The 22,150-nt window shown below is 51.4% G+C and overlaps 1 protein-coding gene across 5 annotated transcripts in view; it reads right to left on the reverse strand.

Moving 5' to 3' along the window:
• Window positions 1-563: 563 nt before the first annotated feature.
• usp54b (ubiquitin specific peptidase 54b) overlaps window positions 564-22,150 on the reverse strand; it is a 45,655-nt gene continuing 24,068 nt past the window's right edge. For 3 of the 5 annotated variants that reach the window (XM_076033510.1, XM_076033511.1, XM_076033512.1), the window contains exons 7-20: window positions 21,674-21,779; window positions 18,886-19,032; window positions 15,910-16,059; window positions 15,169-15,367; window positions 14,713-14,910; window positions 14,130-14,358; window positions 13,243-13,632; window positions 12,604-12,719; window positions 11,794-11,952; window positions 8,383-8,530; window positions 5,159-5,973; window positions 4,473-4,600; window positions 4,219-4,356; window positions 564-2,962 (exon numbers count right to left, since the gene is read on the reverse strand). In XM_076033510.1, coding sequence (XP_075889625.1) covers window positions 2,876-2,962; window positions 4,219-4,356; window positions 4,473-4,600; window positions 5,159-5,973; window positions 8,383-8,530; window positions 11,794-11,952; window positions 12,604-12,719; window positions 13,243-13,632; window positions 14,130-14,358; window positions 14,713-14,910; window positions 15,169-15,367; window positions 15,910-16,059; window positions 18,886-19,032; window positions 21,674-21,779 — 3,010 coding nt within the window. In that variant the 3' untranslated portion in view covers window positions 564-2,875. Of the gene's footprint in view, window positions 2,963-3,818; window positions 3,981-4,218; window positions 4,357-4,472; window positions 4,601-5,158; window positions 5,974-8,382; window positions 8,531-11,793; window positions 11,953-12,603; window positions 12,720-13,242; window positions 13,633-14,129; window positions 14,359-14,712; window positions 14,911-15,168; window positions 15,368-15,909; window positions 16,060-18,885; window positions 19,033-21,673; window positions 21,780-22,150 lie in introns of all 5 variants that reach the window. The other 2 variants (XR_012927658.1, XM_076033513.1) reach the window with 2 other exon arrangements.

Consider the following 22,150-nt stretch of genomic DNA (forward strand, 5'->3'; position numbering starts at 1 on the left):
AGCAAACAACATCGAAATGCAGATTTATCACAAAATGTGGGGTCTTGTGGGACGAGATTTCATGAGAATTACGGCTTATGCGCTTCACATCATTCAATGGAAACACCTGCAAATCGCAACTATTGAAATATCCATTTTATTTAGCGAAAAACTGTAATGGAAACGCAGCCACTGACGGCCCGTGCCGTGAGCAAAAGTGTTTGAAAACAGCCATTTGTGACATCACATAGGGCACCAGCAGCTATTCCAGGTTAGTGACCACACCAAAGTAAGGTGTTGGTTCCTCCCTCTCGGACCACCTTTTTTTGTGCCCTTCCAACAACATTTGGAAGGGGACAAAAACAACAGCATGACTTTTAGCAGGAGGCTGTAAACACAAGGCTAAATGTGCAGTTTTCTGGAGGACAGTCAGTGGTGGGCAGCTGCTCTACCGGTATTCAAGACGGAAAACAACAGAACGGCAGTGTCTCTCTCGCTCACACACACACACACACACACACACACACACACACACACACACACACACACACACACACACAAAAACAACAGCTTGCAGACACTGGTCGGTGGTTACGCCCCCTGTGGGAGTGTATTGGTAATAACTTTATTGCAAAAATACAGGTTCCCTCTTATCCCCAGAGCAGCAACACCACCCCAGCACAGATAGACAGTCTTCACACAGCGGCGGCAGACGACCGGGCGGCCAGCCGAGGGGCCGACACGCACGGCGTTACATTCACTCCCTCCTTCCCTTCCCACCCCCATCTCCCCTCCACCCGCCCCCTCCCTCATCCACCCTCCCACAACCTCCCGCCGCTGCTCTCGGCTCCGACTCTGTCACTCTCAACGCAGTAGCGAATGCGGGACGACAACGAAAAAAAGTTCTCCAGCAGCATTTACAGAGACATGACATCTCCTCCGGACTCTCCCAGGGTGGGCGTGTGAGAGCGCCGCCTGCTGGTCGGGGCTGGCCGGCTGGCTGGGAGGTGGGCGTGTCTGCCTCCTGACTTGTCATCCACTCAGGACGGTTGAGGGAAGGTTTGATTTTGCATAGCGGGCTCATGCGCTACAATTGGCTACATTCTCCCACATCCAGAAGAAGAAGAACCCGAGAAAAGGAAACAAACAGAACCAAAGCGGAAAAAAACAACAGAAAAACCCAGCAAAGTTAAATACGCTCTGAGTTTAAGTGCCAACCTTTGGTTTAGTTACAACAATCTGTCAACATCAGGATGTATGTTACACTGGCCAGTTGCTTAGTTTGTTTTTTTTTCTCCTGTGGTATACATGTCAGAATAAAGCGTCTAGTGAGTATTTTCTCTGAAGCTGAGCAGACTCACACACACACACCAGTGTCTTCCTGCTCACGTCTGAGGTCTCAGAGCCGGGTTCAGCGGGAGGCAGACAAGAAAAAAAACAAAAAAACAATACTAGATAAAAAGGTATTCATAAGTTCACCTGAGGCATTTGGGAAAAACAAACGCTGTCGACTTCTCCCCAGCTGCCTCTCGGTCAAAAAGCCTTTTTTTTTTTCAAAGTGCACTTCTGCCGTGTTACCACACTCACTCACTCAGGTCGCCTCTTTTCTCCACCAAGGGTTTCCTCACCCACATCCTCCCATCCCGTCTGGGCTGCCCTCCCCCGTCGGCCTATTTCTGGTGCTGCCGCTTCCTCTTTGAGAGACAGAAATTAAAAAAGAAATGACAAAAAAATACTGTAGCGAACAAAAAGGGTACAAAGGGAGGAATTGAGGAAAGAAGCGGAAGAAGAAGAACAAAATGCTTCTCTTGTTTATTCTCCCGGTAGAAACGGGAGAGCTGTCATTAGGGTCGGCGAGCAGTTCGGGGTGGGGCTGGGGCTGGGGGGGGCGGAAACTCCAGCTAGACACTTTTGAAGTGCACTCCACTCCTATTTTGAAATGCAGACATGAGGAAGTACCACTTTTTTTTTTTTTTAAGTTTGTCAATATTTTCGTTAATCGGTATTATTATCAACATTCCATAAGGTCTTATTAATTTAACATACAGGTTTCATACATGAGTTTTTCTGTACATGACGTATTAAGCTATTAGAGAGTTCAGTCTCGGGCGAGTTTACTGTGCGCACTAACTGGAAGAGAAAGACAGAGAGAGTGAGAGAGAGAAAGAGAGAGAGAGAGAGAGAGAGAGAGAGAGAGTGAGAGAGAGAGAGAGAAGATAAACAACCAACAAATCCCAAAAATCTAGAAAGGGAAAAATAACGTGGCTGTCCATCCGGAAACAACAAAACCAAACCCAGTTAGGCTACATGTGCGTCCCACAGGAGATGCCGAGAAGAGAGAGAACGAGGCGTGGCTACTTGGTAAGAACCTCCCCCTGAGCCGATGGTGGGCGGAGTCTGACCAGAGCTCAGGTCCGAGCTTGGGCCGGTGAGCAAACAGCCGAGCCGCAAGCCAAAAACTGGTGAGTCCGTCGGCTTGGGGGGGGGGCAAACAAGAGTCCCAGGAAGGAGAGGGGTGAGGTGGGGGGGAGTTGAGGTTGTATTAAGGGGTTTGGGGGGTTGGGGGGGTGACTGCATAGAGAGAAAAACCAAGAGGTGAAGGTGAGGGACTGGACGGGGAAGGAGGGGGAGGAGCCGATGTGCACGTGTGCGTGCATGTGTTTTTTGCGTGTGCATGTTGGTTGAGGAGGGAGGGAGGAGTAGGTAAAGGAGCAGGAGGAGGATGAGGAGGTGGAGCAGGAGGAGGAGCAGGACCGAAGAACAATCCTCAGTGTGATTCCAGGGACGGCGAGGACGGCGAGGAGCCCCGGTGCCGCTGTCCAGCGTGGCCATGGCGGTCGGCGGGGGGGGAGCAGGGAGGTTGGGGGGGTCGGGGAAGGTGGTTGATTGGCAGCCGCTAGCGCAGCGCAGCAGGACCCTGGTCAGACGGAAGCTTGACCCCCGTCAGACACAGCCAGAAGGTCCCGGCCCGACCCGACAGCTCCTGCAGCAGAGCAGCAGACACGCAGCGGGATCAGCAGGTGACATCACGTGTCACATGACACACAAACAGGTTCTGATTCCATTAAGAGACATCTGAGAACTGGTTGGCTGAACCGCCTCCAGCACGCAGTTTCCAAGTTCCCCTGCAGTGCAGCTGTGGTTTCCCTCAACTTCGTCTTTTTTAGTGACTCCACATTGTGTTTTTCTGATTTTTTTCTCTCTGGACATTTGGTCGGCGGCTACATGCATCAGCTGGGGATCCTGCATGCACGTTGTCAAGTCAACATGCAGAGTGATGGAAGCCGCCAAAACATCCAGGCATCTCCTCGCTCCTGCTTGGATGTTTGACACATCTGAGTTTCCACATTCTGAAATCTGGCCGAGCTGCGAGCTAAATCCTGCAGCACTACTGCCGTTTTCTGCAGTCTGATATCTGTGACTGTGCGGCTGCACTGTGTGTTGGGAGGGAGCCGCATATATCAGTATCGGTTGATATCGGTATCGGTTGATATCGGTATCGGAAATTTGGAGTTGGACAATATCGGGATATCGGATATCGGTAAAAAAGTCAATATCGGACATCATTTGTAATAAGTCATCAAAAGGGAGTCCTTACATTAAAGCAGATACATTTGGTTTAAATCTTATTGACATAATGGGATAAAGAGAAAGGAAAGTCAAACTATTTTGGCTTTGTGAGTCTCGTTTGTCACAAAACAAGGACGGCTACACTGATTGGGAAAGACACTCTTGCAGCTCTTTAAAGGCTTGTTCAGTAATCGTCTTACCAGTCACAGGAGGCGGTGCAGTGTTAACGCTCCTAACATAAGGTGGTGTGAGATGAGCGCGGTGTTTACCTGTGAAGCGGTGGAGGGAGGAGGAGGAGGTGGTGATGAGGAGAAGGAGGTGGTGATGAGGAGGATGGAAGGAGGAGGTGATGGTGGCGGTGGTGGAAGAGCGACAGGGACTCAGGAGAGAGGGAGTAAGCAGGGAGAGGCACTGACATCAGCCTGCTTGACCTTAGAGACAGAGAGAGAGAGGGGGACAGCGAAGACAGGAAGGGGCGGAGCCCAGAGGTTCAGGATAGGGAGGGGGAGGAGGCGGGACAGGAACGGGAAGAAACGAGACAAACAGCAGGGTGAGAAGAGCACGGGGGGGGGGGGAGAAAAAAGCAATGTGCCAACGGCGGGATATCAGGCAGGTGCAGTCTGACAACCCGCCACAGGGAGGCGGCAGAGCACAGCGAGTCCCACTCACAAAGCTGCGGGTGGCAGTCAGGCGGCTGCGGCGAGAAGCCACCACCGTGCCGCTCAGGCTGCGTCCCATTCGCCTCACGTTGTCTCCGTCCTCGGGCTCCGCCGCACCCAGATGCACATCCCGCAACAGCATTGGTTGCTGGGGGAGAGAGAAAGAGAGAAAGAGGGAGAGAGAGAGAGAGAGAGAGAGAGAAACATGTCTGTCAGACTGACCCAGCGAGAGAGAGAGAGAGGCCTGGAGCCTGCAGGTTCCACCTTGTTGAGGTAGGTGTGGTAGGTGGCGCCGTCCGCCCCGTACACACTCCTCTCCATGTCAGCGCTGGGCGTCTTGGAGCGAGTCTGGAGTCCCACCCGGGAGATCAGCCTCTCCGACGGGCTGCAGCCTGGACAGACAAGCAGCAGCAGCAGCGGCAGCTTAGAGCCAATGTGCACACGTGTTTGACAATAATGTGGAATTTAAATGTGGAAACCTGCGTACAACGAACAAGTCAAGAAGTGCACAAAACTGCTCGAGAAAGAAAAGAAAGAAAATTTAAAGTGTCAGAGGGTCTGACTGAGTCTTGTCTGTTTGAGAGTCTTTTCTCCTATTTTATCTGCACAGCAGTTACGATTTGGCACATTAACTCATTAGTTCTTGCTAACATTTAAAGGCCCAGTGTGTAGGAGCGAGTGCCATCCACTCTGCAACCTGAGCAGCTTCACACACACCAAAGTTTTTTCAAAAATATGTTTGTTGAATTTTAACACAAACTGAAAACACAAACTGTGCAGAAAAACAGAAAAAATGGTGAAATCAACTGTCAAAATTCTAACAATGTTACAAAAAGTATGACTAAATAGTTTTAGTGTTAAAATGGATGTGTGTCCATGAGTGTGCGTTTGTGTGTAAGTGTCTGTGTGTGTGCGTGTGTGTGTGTGTGTGTGTGTGTGTGTGTGTGTACCTGTCCTCCCAGCCTGCAGGCTGGCCTGGTAAAGGGAGTCGAGCTCCGTCAGCTCCGCCTCGTCGTGCTCGCAGCCTGGCTGGCACTGCTGCCCCGGGGCATGCTGGGAGCTGTAGTGCCCCGGAGACGACTGGCAGCTGGAGCTGCAGCGCTGGCCGCGGGGCACCTGCGGCCGGAGGCTGATGCAGCGGTCGGGCGGCGTGTGGTAGGGCGTGACCACGGCGTCGGGCCGGTCCAGACTCCAGGAGGACCAGTGGCGGTCGGCGAGGTCGACGGCGGCGGTGGCGGGGGAGGGTCTGGGCCGATGCTGGGGGGCGGCGGTGGTGGGCGAGTGGGGGCGGGGCGGCTGCCAGACGGGCGTCAGGAGTTTTTTCTCCGAGGGGGGGGAGGAGGAAGGGGGACGGGGAGGGGCCGTGTGTGGGGGGGCGGGGCCGGCGGCCTCGGTGTCCCAGAGACGCAGGGGCAGCGAGGGCAGCGAGATGGCCAGGTGCCTCCCCAGGGGGCGCACTCGCACCCCGCCGGCCTGCAGCAGCTCGCACAGCCGCACCCCCCTCACCCCCTCCTGCTCCTCCTCCACCTCCTCCCCTCCCTCCTCCTCTTCTCCTCGGCCGGGGGAGGGGCTGCAGGGGTGGGGGATGCTGAGGCTGAGCTGGGGTCGCTGGGGGGCGGGGCGGTAGGGCGGCGGCGGCGGTGGGGGGGGCGGTGGCGGTGGCGGTGCGGGGGGCGGGGCTTGCTGCTCTGGTGCGGCGCACTGCCACTCCTCTCTCTCCTCCTGACTGGGCGTCAGCAGTACTTGGAGCGAGCCAGGCTGTTCACTGGAGGGCGAAAGAGAGAGCGGGGGGGGGGGGGGGGGGGGGGTGAGAGAGGGAGGAGGTGGGGGAGGGTATCAGCAGCGGGGGGGAGAGAGGGAGAGAGAGAGAGAGAGAGAGAGTAGCTCTGACGTCAGGTGAGTTACTGCATCGAGGGAAGGTCACAACAGTGTGCCGAGATAAACAAGTGCGCACACACGCACACTCACTCACACACACACACACACACACACACACACACACACACACACACACACACACACGCACCGCCCTGCTGTGACGGAGCATAAACAGCAGCGATGATGCAGCCAACAAGCTGAGTGGGAGGAGTCACTGCCATGCTGCTCATGGGCCAGCCCACTAGTCAAGCTCCGCCCCCCGCCACCCCCACAAACCCCAAACCCCCCAGCCAGTCACACGAGGCAGCCAAACTTTTTGCCGTGTTCAGGCCTCCATCAGGAGGAAGATGGATTTTCCTGGCAGAAAGCGACTGCAGCGGCGCAGCGCCTGCAGGGCCTCGGCCTCAGGGGGGCGCTGCACCGCCTCATCCATCTACATACATTGACGCTGGAGGGGTTGATGTATGTTGAGCATTAGAGGGTCGACTCTGCATGCAGTGTGTGTGTGTGTGTGTGTGTGTGTGTGTGTGCGCGCATGTGTGCGGGGCACCTGTATGTGTGTGTGTGTGTGTGTGTGTGCCAGGGCCCATCCCCCACATTTACTCTGCCGTCTCTTTTCAGCTTTAGTAATTACCCAGCAGGCTTTGCAGCAGCGAGCTATAAATCAGCAGCGGGTGTTGATCGATAGAGGAGGAGAGGAGAGGAGGTAATAAAAGAGGCTGAGCGCCGAGCTTCACCTCCTCCAGCTCCTCCTCCTCTAGCTCCTCCACCACTTCCTCCTCCTGCACCTCCTCCAGATCCTCCATCGCTCCTCCTCCTCCTCCTGCTAACCCCAACACCTCCTGCTCCTCTTCCTCCTCCTCCTCCCCCTCAACCACCTCCGCCTTGTGCTCCTTCACCTCCTCCTCAAGATCCTCCTCATCCTTCTCCTCCACCACCTTCTCGCCCTCCTCCAGCTCCCCCATCCTCCTCTCCCTCCTCCTTCACCACTTCCTCAAGATCCTGCTGCTCCTCCAGCTCCTTCACCACCACCTCCTCCTCCTCCTCCTCAGGATCCTCCTCCTTCACCAACTCCCCCTCCTGAACCCTACGCTTCCTGCTCCTCTTCCTCCTCCAACCCCTGCTGCCCTGCGTCGCCCTGTTAATGCGTCTCACCATTCATTAATTTTTAACTAATTGACGCTGCAGTTTAAAGCGGCGCTCTAATCAAGTCGCTGGCCTAAATCCCTGTGTCAACAAATCCAATTGCCTCTTGTTATTCCCCACGGCCTCGCTCGGCGCCGCCGGAGTGGGCGGGGACTCTGACGGCTTCGCACCTGCTGCGTGTTGAACAGGGTTAGCGTGTTCCAGTGCGAATTTGATTCGAGATGTTCAAGAAAGTCTCCCGGAACCTTTCTTTATATTATTCGTTAAAAGTCCATTATCATCAAAACATGTTGTTTATTAATCCCTCAGCTTCACATTGCTGTCAAAACAATGCGGAATTTTCCAAACCCACAATTTGGGAACTTCTCAGGGGTCCACTTCCTTCTTTGTCGTCTGACAATTTGAAACATCCTCCGACTACTTTAGGTACAGATTGCAAAATAAAGCTGTTGCACATTTATTACGAAAAAATTCTATTTATCTCTCTCGCTCTCCATCATTCAACCGAAAACTCTGAGCTCCTCATGTTCCGCCTCCTCATGCAGCAAAAAATAAAAAAGCGCAAACGGAAGAAAACTGAATGAGCCGCCGTGTGAAGCGCAAACGCTGCAGCAAAGAGCAAGGAAGGAAGAAAAAAAAAGCTAAAACAAAATAGGATGTGAGTCTTCAGTCGCACAGCAGCAACAGCAGCAACAGCAGCAGTAGCACCAGCACCGTGGGCTGCAGCGCAGCAGCGCGCTGATGTGCTGCAGCTCTGCAGGAGAGGGAAACCTGAACGACCTCGGACAGCCGAGCAGCAAATCAGAGACACTCCAGACTCATTGCACTGCAACACTCACACACGCACAAGTCGCTGCACAAATACACCCACACACATACAGCAGGATGGGGAAGTGTGGGGGAGGGGGGGCACTACAAGGGTTGTGGGAGTTTGTTTTGTTGGTGGGGGGGCAGCCACAGGAGCAGGAGACACACTGACACATGACAATTTTCAGGTTCTTTGGTTTCTTTAGACAGCCAGCAACCAGAGGACACACACAGCAGGCCCTGGAGGTCAAAGGTGCACACACAACGCGGGGAAGGTGTCTGAGAGGGTGTGCAGGGGTCTGGGATGGGCATCACACGGTGGTGGAGGAGGCAGTGGTGGTACCTGCGGAGCCCCTGCGGGCGGGCGCTTCCTGCATCCCGTTCCGTTTCCTGTTCCTGCCTGCGTTTGATTGGACCCCCAGTGCTCCTCATGCACGCGGCTACAGCCAATCCGCTATGAGCGTTAGCCTCATGCAGGGGTCTGAGCACAGCTGAGGACGTTAACCACAAGAGTGGGAGACGGAGAAAAAGAGAGAGCGAGAGAGAGAGAGAGAGAGAGAGACAGGAGGAAGAAACGGGAGGGAGGACATCAGGAAGGGGGAGGAGCATAAGAAATGAAGTGATGGGAGAGAGATGAGAACACGGTGTAGAGACAAAGAGAAGAAGAAGAGCAGAAGGAGTGGTTATGATGACATGCACCTTGCTCCTCCGCGCCACTCAAGTTCCTGGGTTTTACACAGATGTAGGGTTGCAAAGTGGGAGGAGTCACCTGAACACCTGAACCTGCCAGCGCCACCTCCACCAGGTCCACCAGGAAACATTTCAACAGCTCTTCCTGGTCCGCGCAGCATTTTCATTTCCTTTAGTAGCAGGCAGCCTGCTTAAAGCGCAATTTTCTATTGGTCCAAATCTGATTTTTCCTGGAGGGACCATTAAACCTCTTGAATTCATGAGGCAGTAAACTATTTGCTTTTATCTGGTTATTATATTGGCTGACATCAGAGTTTTGTCCCATATTTAAAGGTAACTTTATTAGCTAATATCAGCCGATACCGATCGGCATCCTCAGCAAAAAGCACTAGACATCGTGTATGTATAGATTCTAGAGAACCACTGGACTCTAAACACATTTATGCATCATCATTTTTATCTATAAATCATCTCTCTGCACATCTTTTGAGACCACAAACCTGAGTTTTCACTCACAAGGTCAAAAAAGACTCAAACTTAAACTAACTGTGAAACGTCATTATTCACTGAACGCTGCACTTGAAGTGAATGTCATCACATTTTGAAACCCTGTTAAACACAAAGCGACAGCACAGCAAATATAGAAACAACTGTGTTTTTTAATTATCAACACTTAGAACTTAGAAACGAATATAATTTTTGATTGTGTTTTGCACGTCAGCTTTGCTTGTTTGTTGTACATGGATTGATTAGAGTGCTTTTGCTGCTGCTGCTGTTTATTTTTTTTTTGCTGCAACAGTGTAGTTTCCCAATTTGGAATCAATAAAGTACTATCTATCTATCTATCTATCTATCTATCTATCTATCTATCTATCTATCTAGTTAATTAGTAAAAAGCTTTTCAGCTCAAAAAAGAAAGCTTTCAGGCACAAACGGAGGTGCTGATTCCCACTTTGCAACACCACTGGAGAAGCATTGTTGTGTTGAAAGTGACGTTAGAAAGTGCTCAGAAGATTTAAGATTACAGATTAAAGTGAGTGATTTAAATTGGGGCCACGTTCACAGAGTCAAAGACAGCGGCAAGGGGTCAAAAAACAAAACAAAAAAACAACTAAGCATTTTAGGTTTGTGACGCGTTGACGGTGGCTCCTGAACGCAGCCCCGACTGTTAGTCTGTTAACTGGGAGACGTGCACAACAAAAGAGGCACCGGCGCCAGGTTAATCGATCCCATGATAAGAGTGACGATGGAGGAGACGGATTGTTGGAGGAGTTGGTCTGCAAAAAAGAAAAACCATCGACACGATACGGAGGGATGTGGTGGGAAATTGTGCTGTTGCATAAACGCCCTGATAGTGGCGCCATCTGTTCACTCGCAAGTCGTCCTTTCACACCATCAAGGTCGAGCCGTATGTGTGTGTGTGTGTGTGTGTGCGTGTGTGTGTGTGTGTCAGGTATGTGGGCTGTAGACACACACACACACACACACACACACACACACACACACACACACAGCAGGTCAGACAGGATACGACATGATAATCCCTGATACAGATTCAGTGGCTGCTGAGCTGGAGGGGAAACCTCGACTCCTGCAGTTCAAACAAAACTCTGCTTCTCGCACACACACACACACATACACACAGACACACACACAAATAACACAAAACGGCCAGTGCCTCTCCAGAACTCTAGAAAACAGCAGTTAGCCCTCTGCTTAACAGCCTCCTGCTAAAAGTGATGCACTGATTCCACCTTGGACAACACAGATATTAAAAAGCTAGGTAGTGGATTCCCTGAGTCACACATCTATCTTCAGTCTTAGTTTTCTGTCTCCGCTCTGCTTCCTTTGAAATTGTTACAAATGCAAGAAGTAGAGACTCTCCAAACTGAAACCTCAATAAGTACAGAAGAAGAAGAAGAAGAAGAAGAAGAAGAAGAAGAAGAAGAAGAAGAAAAGAAGAAGAAGAAGAAGAAGAAGAAGAAACTTCTGGAGTTGGCTAGAAGGCGGGCTGATCGGGCTGATGCTAAACAGATTAGCGCGGACGCTGTCGGGGCTGGACTGCATTTTCACATTAAGAGGACATTAAAACTGCACCGAAGGGGTTTGTCTCAGCGGAAAAAAGTCGATTTCTAACTGCTGTAAAAGGAGTTTACAGCAACACTGCAGCACACTGCACCATCACCTGCTGGACAGGAAGCAGTTTCACCCCTGGATAAAAAAACTGTACTTGAGAAACATTCCATTTTGCATTCCACATCTCATTAGCTGTTATGCATCTATATATGCATATGATGAAAGTGACACACACACACACACACACACACACACACACTGACATAAGCAGCCTTTTCGCTCTGGGTTCCAGTAACTTGTGAGAAAGTGCGCCGTCAGGACGGGCGTATGCGGGACAGATGGAGGGACGGAGGAACAGGTGGGGACGAGGACAGACAGAAGGTCAGAAAGAAGGTCAGACAGGAGCACGATGCAGCGCCACTGCTGCCACCACTGAGTCAGACAACAGGTGATAATGTGACCTTAGCGCTGCACCAGGCTGGAAGTTAAAAAAAGAAAACGGGGGGGAAAAAAGAAAAAGAAAACGACCACCCGCTACGATGACGCACGGCATTCCAAACTCCTCCCACTGAAACACCACAGCCAGTCTCACTTCTGCTTCTGCTGGGAATTCAGATAAAAAAACTGCGTACCTCTTTTTCTGGACTAGAAAAAAAACCCTTAAAGGGCCAGTTCACCTCAAATTTGAATCTATATATAGAGTTGTTTTAAAATAAGATTTCTTAAATACATTGAAAGATCCCATATGATATCTATATTTGAATTTTTGTTTTTTTCGCCCTGGAATCCAGTAGCAGGTGGATATGTTCACTAAACTGCCCTTTGTGACATCACAAAGGACACCTAAGGAGTCAATTTTCCGCAATAACACAACCTTTGAAGAATTGTTTCATACGCTTTTACTACTTCTTCCCTCGACAGCGTAGAACCACATCTTTAATGTTCTACAGCAGCGACTCCGCCCCCTCGGCCCCTGATTGGTCCGTACCCTGGTGCTGAAGCTGGTCCAGGTCCATGTATTTGCTGGGCTTGGGGTTGAATCCCATGGCTGCCTCTCGCTCCGCCTCACGCCTCCTCTGCTGCTCCTGCTGGCGGGCTCTCCTCACCACCTCCTCCTGGAGCTCGTCCAGCTCACTGCGCCCTGAGCCTAGACAGCAGCACACAGCGCCCCCATCCCCCACCACCGACCCCTGTTAGACTCCAGTTCATCTGCTGTGGCGGTTGGTCAATTGTGTTCAAGATGTCTTCAGTTTTAAATGGATTTATATCTTTATATATCTGTCTGAACATGTTTTGAAAAATCAGACCATAAGATTTAAATCAGGCGTGTCAAACGTATGGCCCGCAGGCCCGATCCGGCCCGCGAACAGGGTTTTTTCAGGCCCACGAGATGATTTTGCAAGGTAAAAAAAAACAAGTTGCAATTTTTCAGTTGAAGAAACTTCTGTTCTAAATGTGTCAACAGGATGACGCAACAGCATTGAGGCTATGCAAACCTGGTTAACACCAGGGTTGAGGGGGTCGGCCCAAGTGCAGCCACTCCGAAGTTAAGATGTCTTTCTGCCGACCCTATTACGTCTCCTCTTTGCCACCCTCATTGCCCCAAAATGTCTCTCTCGAAGAAAACAAGAAGTTGTTGTTACTTTTAAGTTATTATTATACCATGATTTTACCAGTCCGGCCTGCCTGGGAGTAGATTCTTCCTCTATGTGGGCCGTGATCTCAAATGAGTTTGACATCCCTGATTTAAATCCATGCAGTGGTTGTTTTCATGTTGAAGAGAAGCAGGAGGCGCCACCTGTGTTAGCGCCGCCTCCTGGCAGCTCCTGCAGGATGGCGCCGCTGCTCTTTGACTTGGGCACCGAGCGCCATGAAGGTCCAGACATTGGCACACGCTTCTGTTGGCCCACCTCCCTGTAAGGAAGCACACAAAGACCGGTGTTGTTGGGATTACTCCATCAAAGTAATGCAACTACTGATTACCGATTACTCCTTAATAAAGTAATCTATTTACTTTTTTAATGACTTTGTTTTATAAGCAATCAATTACTAATTACTTTAGTTAAAAAAGATAAAGCAACAGTTGCTCAGTGTTTTGGAATGAACTTTATTAAAGTGCAAATTTTGCATTTTGGTTGAAGGTTTGCTCTCTGAACACAAACTGCACATTTCACAGAACCAACTTCACCGGTGCCTTTTGCACAGGCCATATTGTTAAAATAATTAGAAGATTTCGGAAAAGTAATGAAATAGTTACTTAATAAAGTAATTATGAAATAAGTACCAATTTTTCCATAGTAATCCCGTTACTCAAAAAGTAGTTTAATTACAGTAGTGGATTACAACACTGACAAAGACACAGAGGAGCTCATTGGAGCGGGGTTAGCTCCGCCCCCCTCCCACTGCCACGCCCCTGAGGGAAACCCCGCCCTCCCACCTGTCTGGGCTGCTGCTGTTCCTCTCGCTGCTCTCGTAGCCGCTCTCCATCCTCTGGATCAGACGCGGCTGATGCTCCGCCCCTCTGGGAGGCAGAGGGGCAGGCAGGCCCATCGTCCGCCCGCCCGTCACTGGCCTGGGCTGCCCGATCGGACCGAGCCCCGCCTCCGGCTCCGCCGCCTGCCTCCCGTCGCCGGCCTGAGACGCCGGCAGCGTGGGGGGCGCGGCTCCTCCCGAGGAGGAGTTGTCCTGGGCGGGCTCCAGGTGAGGGGAGGGGCCGGGCAGGGTGCTGTAGCCCAGGGAGGAGCCTCTGGGCCGGGTGAAGATGCTGTCGATGTTCAGGGCCTCCCTCCTGGGCCTCCAGGTCGGCCTGTAGCGGCCACCAGAAGAACTAAAGACCAGAGGCAGAAGGACGGAGAGGAACTAAAGCCGCTGAGCTGCCAAGAAAACCTTCCAGGTTCCAATCTATTCAAAAGAAAGTCCTTGGAAATCATTTGAATACATTGTAAAAGGTCCAAATTAGGTTCTTTAAATTAAAAGTGCAGTGTGTCATTTGTCAATTTGTCATTAGTAAAAGCTTCAAATACTACCCATAGATATATTTGTGTAACTGTATAATCGCTGTAAAATAAAAGTCGTTTGGTTTGAATGAAGTAATTTGCCAATCAGTGAAAATGCAACTGTGTAACTTTTGGGATCAACAACATCCACCAACCATCCACCAAAACAACATGTTTCCTCCTTGAGGATTGTTTCCCCTTTATTAATCGAACGCTGCAAATTATGCTGCGAGTCCAACATGTTGGCTAAATTAGTTTCTGAAACAATCTGCACACCAACACTTTGAGACAGTTCAGCAGAGTGAGCCACAGCTCCTGCGTCGACTACCTGGACTTGCCCTCACTGCTGGTGCTCTCATCCTCCCAGTGCGGGCCTCCAGCTCCACCTTCACAGCCTCCCACTCCGGATGACGAGGAGGAGGACAGCGGGCAGGAGGAGGAGGAGGAGGAGGTGAGCGGCCGCCGGGAGGAGAGGAGAAAGACGGCCGTCTCCTTGTACTCCGCCAGGGGAGGAGACGGAGGAGGAGGCGGAGGAGGAGGACCCTCTAGCACCAACTCTGGAGGAGGAGGAGCAGGAGGAGGACGAGAAGGGGGAGGAGTCAAAGGTAGAAATTATAAAAGTGAACTCTTCCCACAGGCTCCATCAGGGGGCAGCAGAGTTTTAAAAAAAAAGCTACGCTACTTCGAAAAAGTCAGTAGACTTGTTGTCCGGCTACTGTTTCCTTGAATATGGATGTAATATTGAATATTATCATTATTATTATTATTATTATTATTATTATTATTATTATTATTATTATTATTAAGTTAAGACAAAAACCCCAACATCATCTTCACACTTGAAAACTAGAAGTTAGTTCCTGGCCTGGATGCAGCCGAAGCCGGAGCAGCAGCTGCTGCAGCAGCATCACCTGCGGTGTTGGAGCCGTGCGGCAGAGGCAGCGGCGGCGGAGTTCCCAGCTCGTAGTTGCAGACCACGGTGGTCTGGGAGTCACTGGAGAGGTGGCTGCCGGTGGACTGGTGGAGGGAGCGGCTGCGGGAGGCGCGGTGGCTGGAGCTGTCGGTGGAGGAGTCGGTGCGGGTGTCGCTGGAGATGGACGGCTCCCGACCTGAGACACACACACACACACACACACACACACACACACACACACACTGAGCTTGCAGCTAATCCTGCGTCCTGGTATGTTTGCAGCCTGATAACTTGCGGCCCCTGCAGTGTGCCGAGGCCCCGGGTGGGATGATGGGGGGGTTGGAGGTTGGAGCTTTCGCAGCCCTGTAACCTGACCTCCACCCGCCTCCACCTGCCTCCACCCACCCGGCCACAAATCTGTCATATAACCGGAGCGATCGCTTGTGTCCCGTACCCGAGTCCTCGCTGTCGTAACCAGCCTTGCTGCTGCTGCTGCAGTGCTGGAGCTCCAGCTGCGGGTTGGAGCTGGCACAGGGGTTGGGGCTCTCCTGCAGTATCACCGGCGTCCCTCGGGGGTCAGCGTAGAGCAGCAGCAGGGGCTGATAGTGGCCCTTAATACAGCGGGACACCACGTCCTTCCACTTGGGGCCGATCTGGGGGTGCACGCATGCACATGCACACACATGCAAACACACACACACACACACACAGATTTGCACAGCAGGCACACACACATGCACACACATGCACACACACACACACACACACACACACACAAAAACAAGCTATTGAGGCTACGTTGCATATTCAACAAAAGCAGAAGGTCAAACACACTTCCAGTGGCTATTTGCATATCACAGTCTCTCTCTGTTCCACTCACAACAACGACACAAAACGACACACAAAACACTCGTCACCTCACTAACACACAAGTTCACCGACACGCAGGACACCCGCGTCGTCTCCTTTGCGGCTGCAGCCGCTCTGATCGCTGGGAAGCCGGCGACTGAAGCCGGGATCACGTGGTGGCCTGCAGGTGGACCCGCTGAGACACGCAGCACCGGCAGCATCGCTGGCCGCTGCTGCTCTCTGCTTCTCACAGCTGCAGCAGCTACTGCACAGCACAGCACAGCACAGCACGCACACACACACACCCGCACAGCCCAGCGGCGTTGCAGGGGCGTCGCACGCTCACCTCCTTGACGTGGGCGTCGTCAAAGTACATCCACTTGCGTATCTTGGTCTGGAAGAAGAAGGTGGAGTAGTGCTTGCCGTAGTAGCACACCATGCCCACCAAGTAGAGCTCCGCCTGGCGAGCTCGCTCCTCTGTCACACGGTAGAACAACTACAGAGGAGAGGGAGGGAGAGAGAGAGAGAGAGAGAGAGAGAGAGAGAGAGAGAGTGAGTGAGCAGGATGGGACAGAGGCGGGAGGGGGGAGAGGAGCAGTGGAGGAGGGGTGAGGAGGGAGGAGGAGGGGTGGGGGGGAGATGCAGTAGGAAGGGAAGGGGGGGTGAGCGCAGTCACCCTTCATTTTCACCCATTGCTGACCCCCCCTCCACTCCTCCCCCGTCGTGCACACTATGAAAACGTGCACACGCAGGTTCAGGGGGTCGTGCAGGTTGATGCAGGCGGTTCCCTCCGCCGAGGTCGACGGCTGCTGCAGCTGCTGCTGTTACTGCTGCAGCTGCTGCTGCTGTTACTGCTGCTGCTGCCGTCACTTCTGTTACTGCTGCAGCTGCTGCTGCTGTTACTGCTGCTGCTGCTGCTGCTATGACTGCTGTTACTGCTGCTGCTGCCGTCACTTCTGTTACTGCTGCAGCTGCTGCTGCTGTTACTGCTGCTGCTGTTAATGCTGCTGCTGCCGTCACTTCTGTTACTGCTGCAGCTGCTGCTGCCATTACTGCTGCTGCTATGACTGCTGTTACTGCTGCTGCTGCCGTCACTTCTGTTACTGCTGCAGCTACTGCTGCTGTTACTGCTGCTGCTGCTGCTGCTGCTATGACTGCTGTTACTGCTGCTGCTGCCGTCACTTCTGTTACTGCTGCAGCTACTGCTGTTGTTACTGCTGCTGCTGCTGCTGCTATGACTGCTGTTACCATGACTGCTGCTGCTGTTACTGCTGCTGCTAATGTTTCTGCGACTGCTGCAGACGTGCACACTGCCTTTTTTCACCACCTCTAAGGTGAAAAGATAAAGGGACATTCCGTGTGTCTGTCTGTCTCTTTTGTCCAGACAGTTGACCACAAGTCCGGGGCGACTCAGAAGACTCGTTGATTCGGTTGAAGATGCTGCCGCTGATTTCCCGGGATGCAACGACGTCATTAATTGTATATATTTATTTATTTCAAAATTTCAAATGGTCTCCGGCATGACTTGCAGGTGGAACTAGAACTACAGTTCCCATCATGCCCCATCATCCATCAATGTTGGTTCTCATCATCCATTGCATTCCACTCGTTTAGTGGCGGCTAACTGACTTTTCAGACTTTTGGATTCTGCAGCTGTTTTTGAATGTGGTGTTTTTGATGCTTCATCTTCTTTGGTTTCCAGAGTTACGTTAATCGTTGTTTGGACGTCGACTCAACTCTTCTTTGTCCCTTTATTCCTTCCTGCACGAAATGGTGCAGTTTAACCTGTATTTTAGATGTTGACCTCCCGGCTGTCATGTGATCGATCTGGTCTCATTCCCCATGTTGACAGAACAGGGCAGAAAGTGAATGCGAAGAAACTGCTAACGAGTTTTCCCAACAACAGCAACAACCAAAAGTCCTTAAGTCGTGTCTTTCGGCCCCTAAAACAGCTGATTCCAAAAATACTGCGACGCTCCTTGTTTGGGAGTCACAGGGAAGCAGCTTGTTTGTTTTGTTTTTTTGTTTTTTAGCTCCATAAACCACCACCAAGTTTTTGTTATCCGTTTTATTGTACTGTACTAATTGTTTTGGCCACTAAAAATATCCTAATCTATGGAGGGAGACGGCACAAAAGAACAGCAGGGCAGCAGAAAAGAGAGAAAACAGACGGAGAGGGGATAGAGGAGGGGAGGAGGGGGACACAGATGGATTCCCGTCTCCTCGTCTCAGCCACCAAACAAAGGCAGAGAGACGGCCACGCGTGATGCTGCCGCTCTTATCTAACAGCTCAGTGGAAATGAAAACGGGAGAGACGGCGGGAAGGAGGCGGAGGAGGCGGAGGAGGAGGAGGAGGAGATGGAAGATAGACGGAGGACCGAGTGTAACACGTCGTCATGTTCACTGATCCTTTTTTTCATGGAGATTTAGAACTCAGAGAGCGCGAGAGAGAGAGTGAGAGACAGGACGTTAACATCAACACTGTCATAGAGTGATGATGTCATGGAGCCTGTCTGTCCGTCTGTCTGTCCGTCTGTCTGTCTGACTGCTCACCTGTCTGTGTGTTCGCCTGTCTTTCTGCCCGTCTGTCTGGATTTTGACCTCTGCTACACAAGACAAAGGTCGTCCACAGTTCGTCACAGTGAACCGAACACCGTTTCACTGCAGAGGTTTCCTTCCAGTACCAGCGGCCACCAAGTCTGAGTATGACCCTGAGTGGGTTCCTCCGTGACCTCTGGGATCTTCTGCTTCCTTTTCCATCTCTGCTTGAAGAACAAGCTCCCCTTCAAGTTGTTGAACCGGGTTTTATCTTTGTGCTGCTGCGGCGTCCAAGCCACTCAACTCAACGCTGGCTTCTCCACTCGACTCCTCCCTGCCCACCGCTTCACCCACCCCACCCGCCCCCACTGCCCCCTCCCGCCCCCCACGCTCCTTCTGAATTTTATTTCGCATCTTGACGATTGCATGAGCGCAGACGAGCTGCGTTGTGCACCCGGGGGCTAAAGTTAGCGAGCTAGCAGCCGAATCGGAGTAATCCAACGGACACGTGTCAAAATGTATTTCCCAAGGCGGTAAAAAAATCCCACAGCTGAACGTGTGAGTAGATGCCAGCAGCAGCGGCAGCAGCAGCCGCTTCTCTTTTATTTCAAGGCCTCGCAGATCTTGCAGGCACCGCAGGAAACATCTGGGCAGCTCGCATCAGCGTCCCGCCGAGCAGTAATCTCTGTTTATCAACCAAGCCAAACATTCTGTCCAGCTCCCACACTAACACACACTCACACACACAAACACTGACTAAGCCCGGTGTTTGCGGCCCTCTTACATCTCCCAGACGCAGGCAGGTCCCCAGGCTGTGGATGACGTCCTCGGCCAGGTCCGAGTGGTCCGAGTCCCACACCAGCCCGATGGACACGATCTCCGGAGAGTTCATCAGCACCCGGCGGATCCGCAGCACCTCCCCGCAGTTGCTCTGAGACAGACAGACAGGCAGACAGTCAGACAGGAGGAAGAGGAGGAGGAGGAGGAGGAGGAAGGTGAGAGAGAGGGCGTCGCCTGAGATCAAACAGCTTTATTCATCCGATGCTACGAGGCGACGTGACACTCGTGAGAGAAAAAAATCCTAAATAAATGGATGAGATGAAGAGAAGATAGTAGCCAGGAGATGAAGAGGATGAGGATGATGGTGGTGATGATGATGATGATGATGAAGATGATGATGATGATGATGATGATGATGATGATGATGATGATGGTGCTGGTGATGATGATGATGATGATGATGGTGGTGATGATGATGGTGATGATGATGGTGACGATGATGACGATGATGAAGATGATGGTGCTGGTGATGATGATGATGATGATGATGATGGTGGTGATGATGATGGTGATGATGATGGTGACGATGATGACGATGATGACGATGATGACGATGATGACGATGATGAAGATGATGGTCGTGACAGACGCAGACGGCCCAAGACGCACTGTGCCGGCTTTTTATTTGTCCCTTGGGCCTTCTGTTCACTTCAGAACCGCCTGTTCCAAATCCTTCCTTTGTGTCATGACCCACCGCTGAGACAAACACTCTCTCTCTCTCTCTCTCTCTCTCTCTCTTCCTCACACACACACACACACACACACACACACACACACACACACACACACACACATATATATGAATGCTCGGACACAAACCAGCAGGCTGGCAGAGCGGGCTCGGAAACAGCCTGAGAACTCCCCGGCAACCGGACACTTTGCCAAACACAACACAACACTCTTTCTCACACGCACACACGCACACACGGAACTCTTCCATTGTGGGCTGCGGGCCGTCTCGCGCTGGCACTGCAGAAGGCAGGAAGGTGCTTTGCCAGGCTTGGCTCCTCAGTTCTCAGGGAGAGTTGGGACACAAACAGGAGGCAGCCAAACGGAGACAGTGGCGATCTGTTAGCGGCTAGAGGGACCCTCGGCACCGCTCGCACCGCCTCTGTGTCTCTGCTGGGAACAGCCGGCGACAACATCATTCATCAGTGCAAAACAGATCCGCAAGATCCACCGCCGTCGGAGATGTGCAGCTTTCTTCTTTCCTCTTTGCTGTGACAATGCAGATCTTCTGAAAGAGGAAGTTATATAACAGCCTGGCTGCTGCATATTCTGATTCTGCTGCTGCAGATTCAGATTCTGATTCTGCTGCTGCTGCTGCTGCTGCTGCTGCTTGTCAGAGGACGTTGCAGGTTTGCAGAATGCTGATTGCTGCATCATGCAGGATCGTGCAGGATAAAACAACTTCAGCAGGATGTTGCTGCAGCAAAGTTAAGGGACAATCCCACTTTTAAGACAGGACCCTGAATTATTCCGCAACATCGACTCCACCCGAGTGTCTCCATCCCGTCAGTCCGTCCTTCATGTCCTCTACAGTGTATTGCAAAGTGTGTGCCGAAAAAACACAGCCCTGGAAAACCAGCCCTTTGTGATGTCACAGGAGGCACTTGCAAAACGTGGGGATACGCCCACATTTTGAGGAGCAGCCTATTGGCTGAAAAGCAGCATATCAAGATTTTTATCTCGTCATTTCAATGCTAAACTCAGTTTGAGGTCAAAGGAGCCTAAACGGTGGACGCGAACAGACTTCAGACTTCGCTTCACTTTCACACCTGAACCAAAGTTGTGTAACGGCTCCCTGCAGGCCGCTCCCTGGCACCGGCACGCGGCTCTCCGGCCTGGCCAAGACCCTCATCTCCATCCAACCAGCAGCTCCTTGTTCTGCGAGCGCCGGCCGGCCGGCGCGGAGCCGAAACAGGAAGTGATGGACGACAAACACAGGCAGGCTGACGTCAGCAGCCGAGAAAGAGAGCTCACGGTGAGAGTCGGGGATCAGTGCAGTGCGCGTGTGTGCGTGTGTGTGTGTGTGTGTGTGTGTGTGCTGCAGCTGTCCAGCAGCAGCAGCAGCAGCAGCAGCAGCAGCACGACGAGCCACAGAACAAAAAGCTTCCTGCTCCGCTTCCCACCAAAAAACACAGCAACATTCTTCAAAACCAGCCACGTCGGGGAAAAAGAACTTTTTCTCCCTCTGATGTTCTCCGCAGTGATATGAAGGCGGCTTTTTGTGTTTTTTGTGTGTGTTTTTTCCACCGCAAAGGAGGTCAATGACAACGAGCCAGACAATGCTTCCGGTAATAGAAAGAACGGGAGAAAAATCGGAATAATATGCAAATATCAGTGATTATGTAAGCAGCGGAGAGAGAGAGAGAGAGAAACAGAGAGAGAGAGAGAGAGAGAGAGGGAGGAAAGGGAAAAATGATGAATTTTTTTATAATTACAAAGAAATTTAAAGACGTTTAAACCCAATGTGGAGTTCGACCTTTTTCTTTTAGTGTTGCGATGAATTTTTTTTTCTAAATGTTTAAAAAAAATTCTAAATGTTTAAAAATATGTGCATGTTTTGATTGTCCTTTCTCTCTCTCTCTCTCTCTCTCTCTCCCTCTCTCTCTCTCTCTCTCTCTCTCTCCCTTGCTCTCTCTCTCTCTCTCTCTCTCTCTCTCTCTCTCTCTCTCTCTCTCTCTCTCTCCCTCTCTCTCTCTCTGTGTGTGTGTGTGTGTTGCTCTCACAGGACAGTTGCGCAGGTCTCCCATGTTGCTGGCGTTTCGCAGCAACTCTCCAAACATATCTGGCGTCGGTTTCTCTCTGCACTCCAGCATCCGCACTGCCTGGTTACTGCAGGGTCACGCACACACAAACACAAACACAAACACAGACACACAGGGATAAATACACACTCACTGAGCCAAAAAAAAAAAAATGCTGTCGGGCCAACATGTGACCTCTCAGTCTTGCGGAATTATTGTTTGTAATTGTTAAACATGTTGAGCTCATCAGTAATCTGAGATGTTTAGATCAAGTGTCACAGAAAAGACATTCATTAATCAAAAATCATTAATCTAATCTAATCTGATTAAGTAACAGCAATAGAAAATTCAAAATACATTCCACAGACATTCAGGTCCAGTCAAAGCTGCCTCAATACTTCAGGTATGTTTCACATCGATCTGCTGAAGAGCCTGCAGGAAGTGTTTTCAATGAGTGGG

This window comes from Nelusetta ayraudi, unplaced genomic scaffold (assembly GCF_046127955.1).
Source record: "Nelusetta ayraudi isolate G7.1 ecotype Tasmania unplaced genomic scaffold, CSIRO-AGI_Nayr_v1 ptg000042l, whole genome shotgun sequence".
Taxonomy (NCBI): domain Eukaryota; kingdom Metazoa; phylum Chordata; class Actinopteri; order Tetraodontiformes; family Monacanthidae; genus Nelusetta; species Nelusetta ayraudi.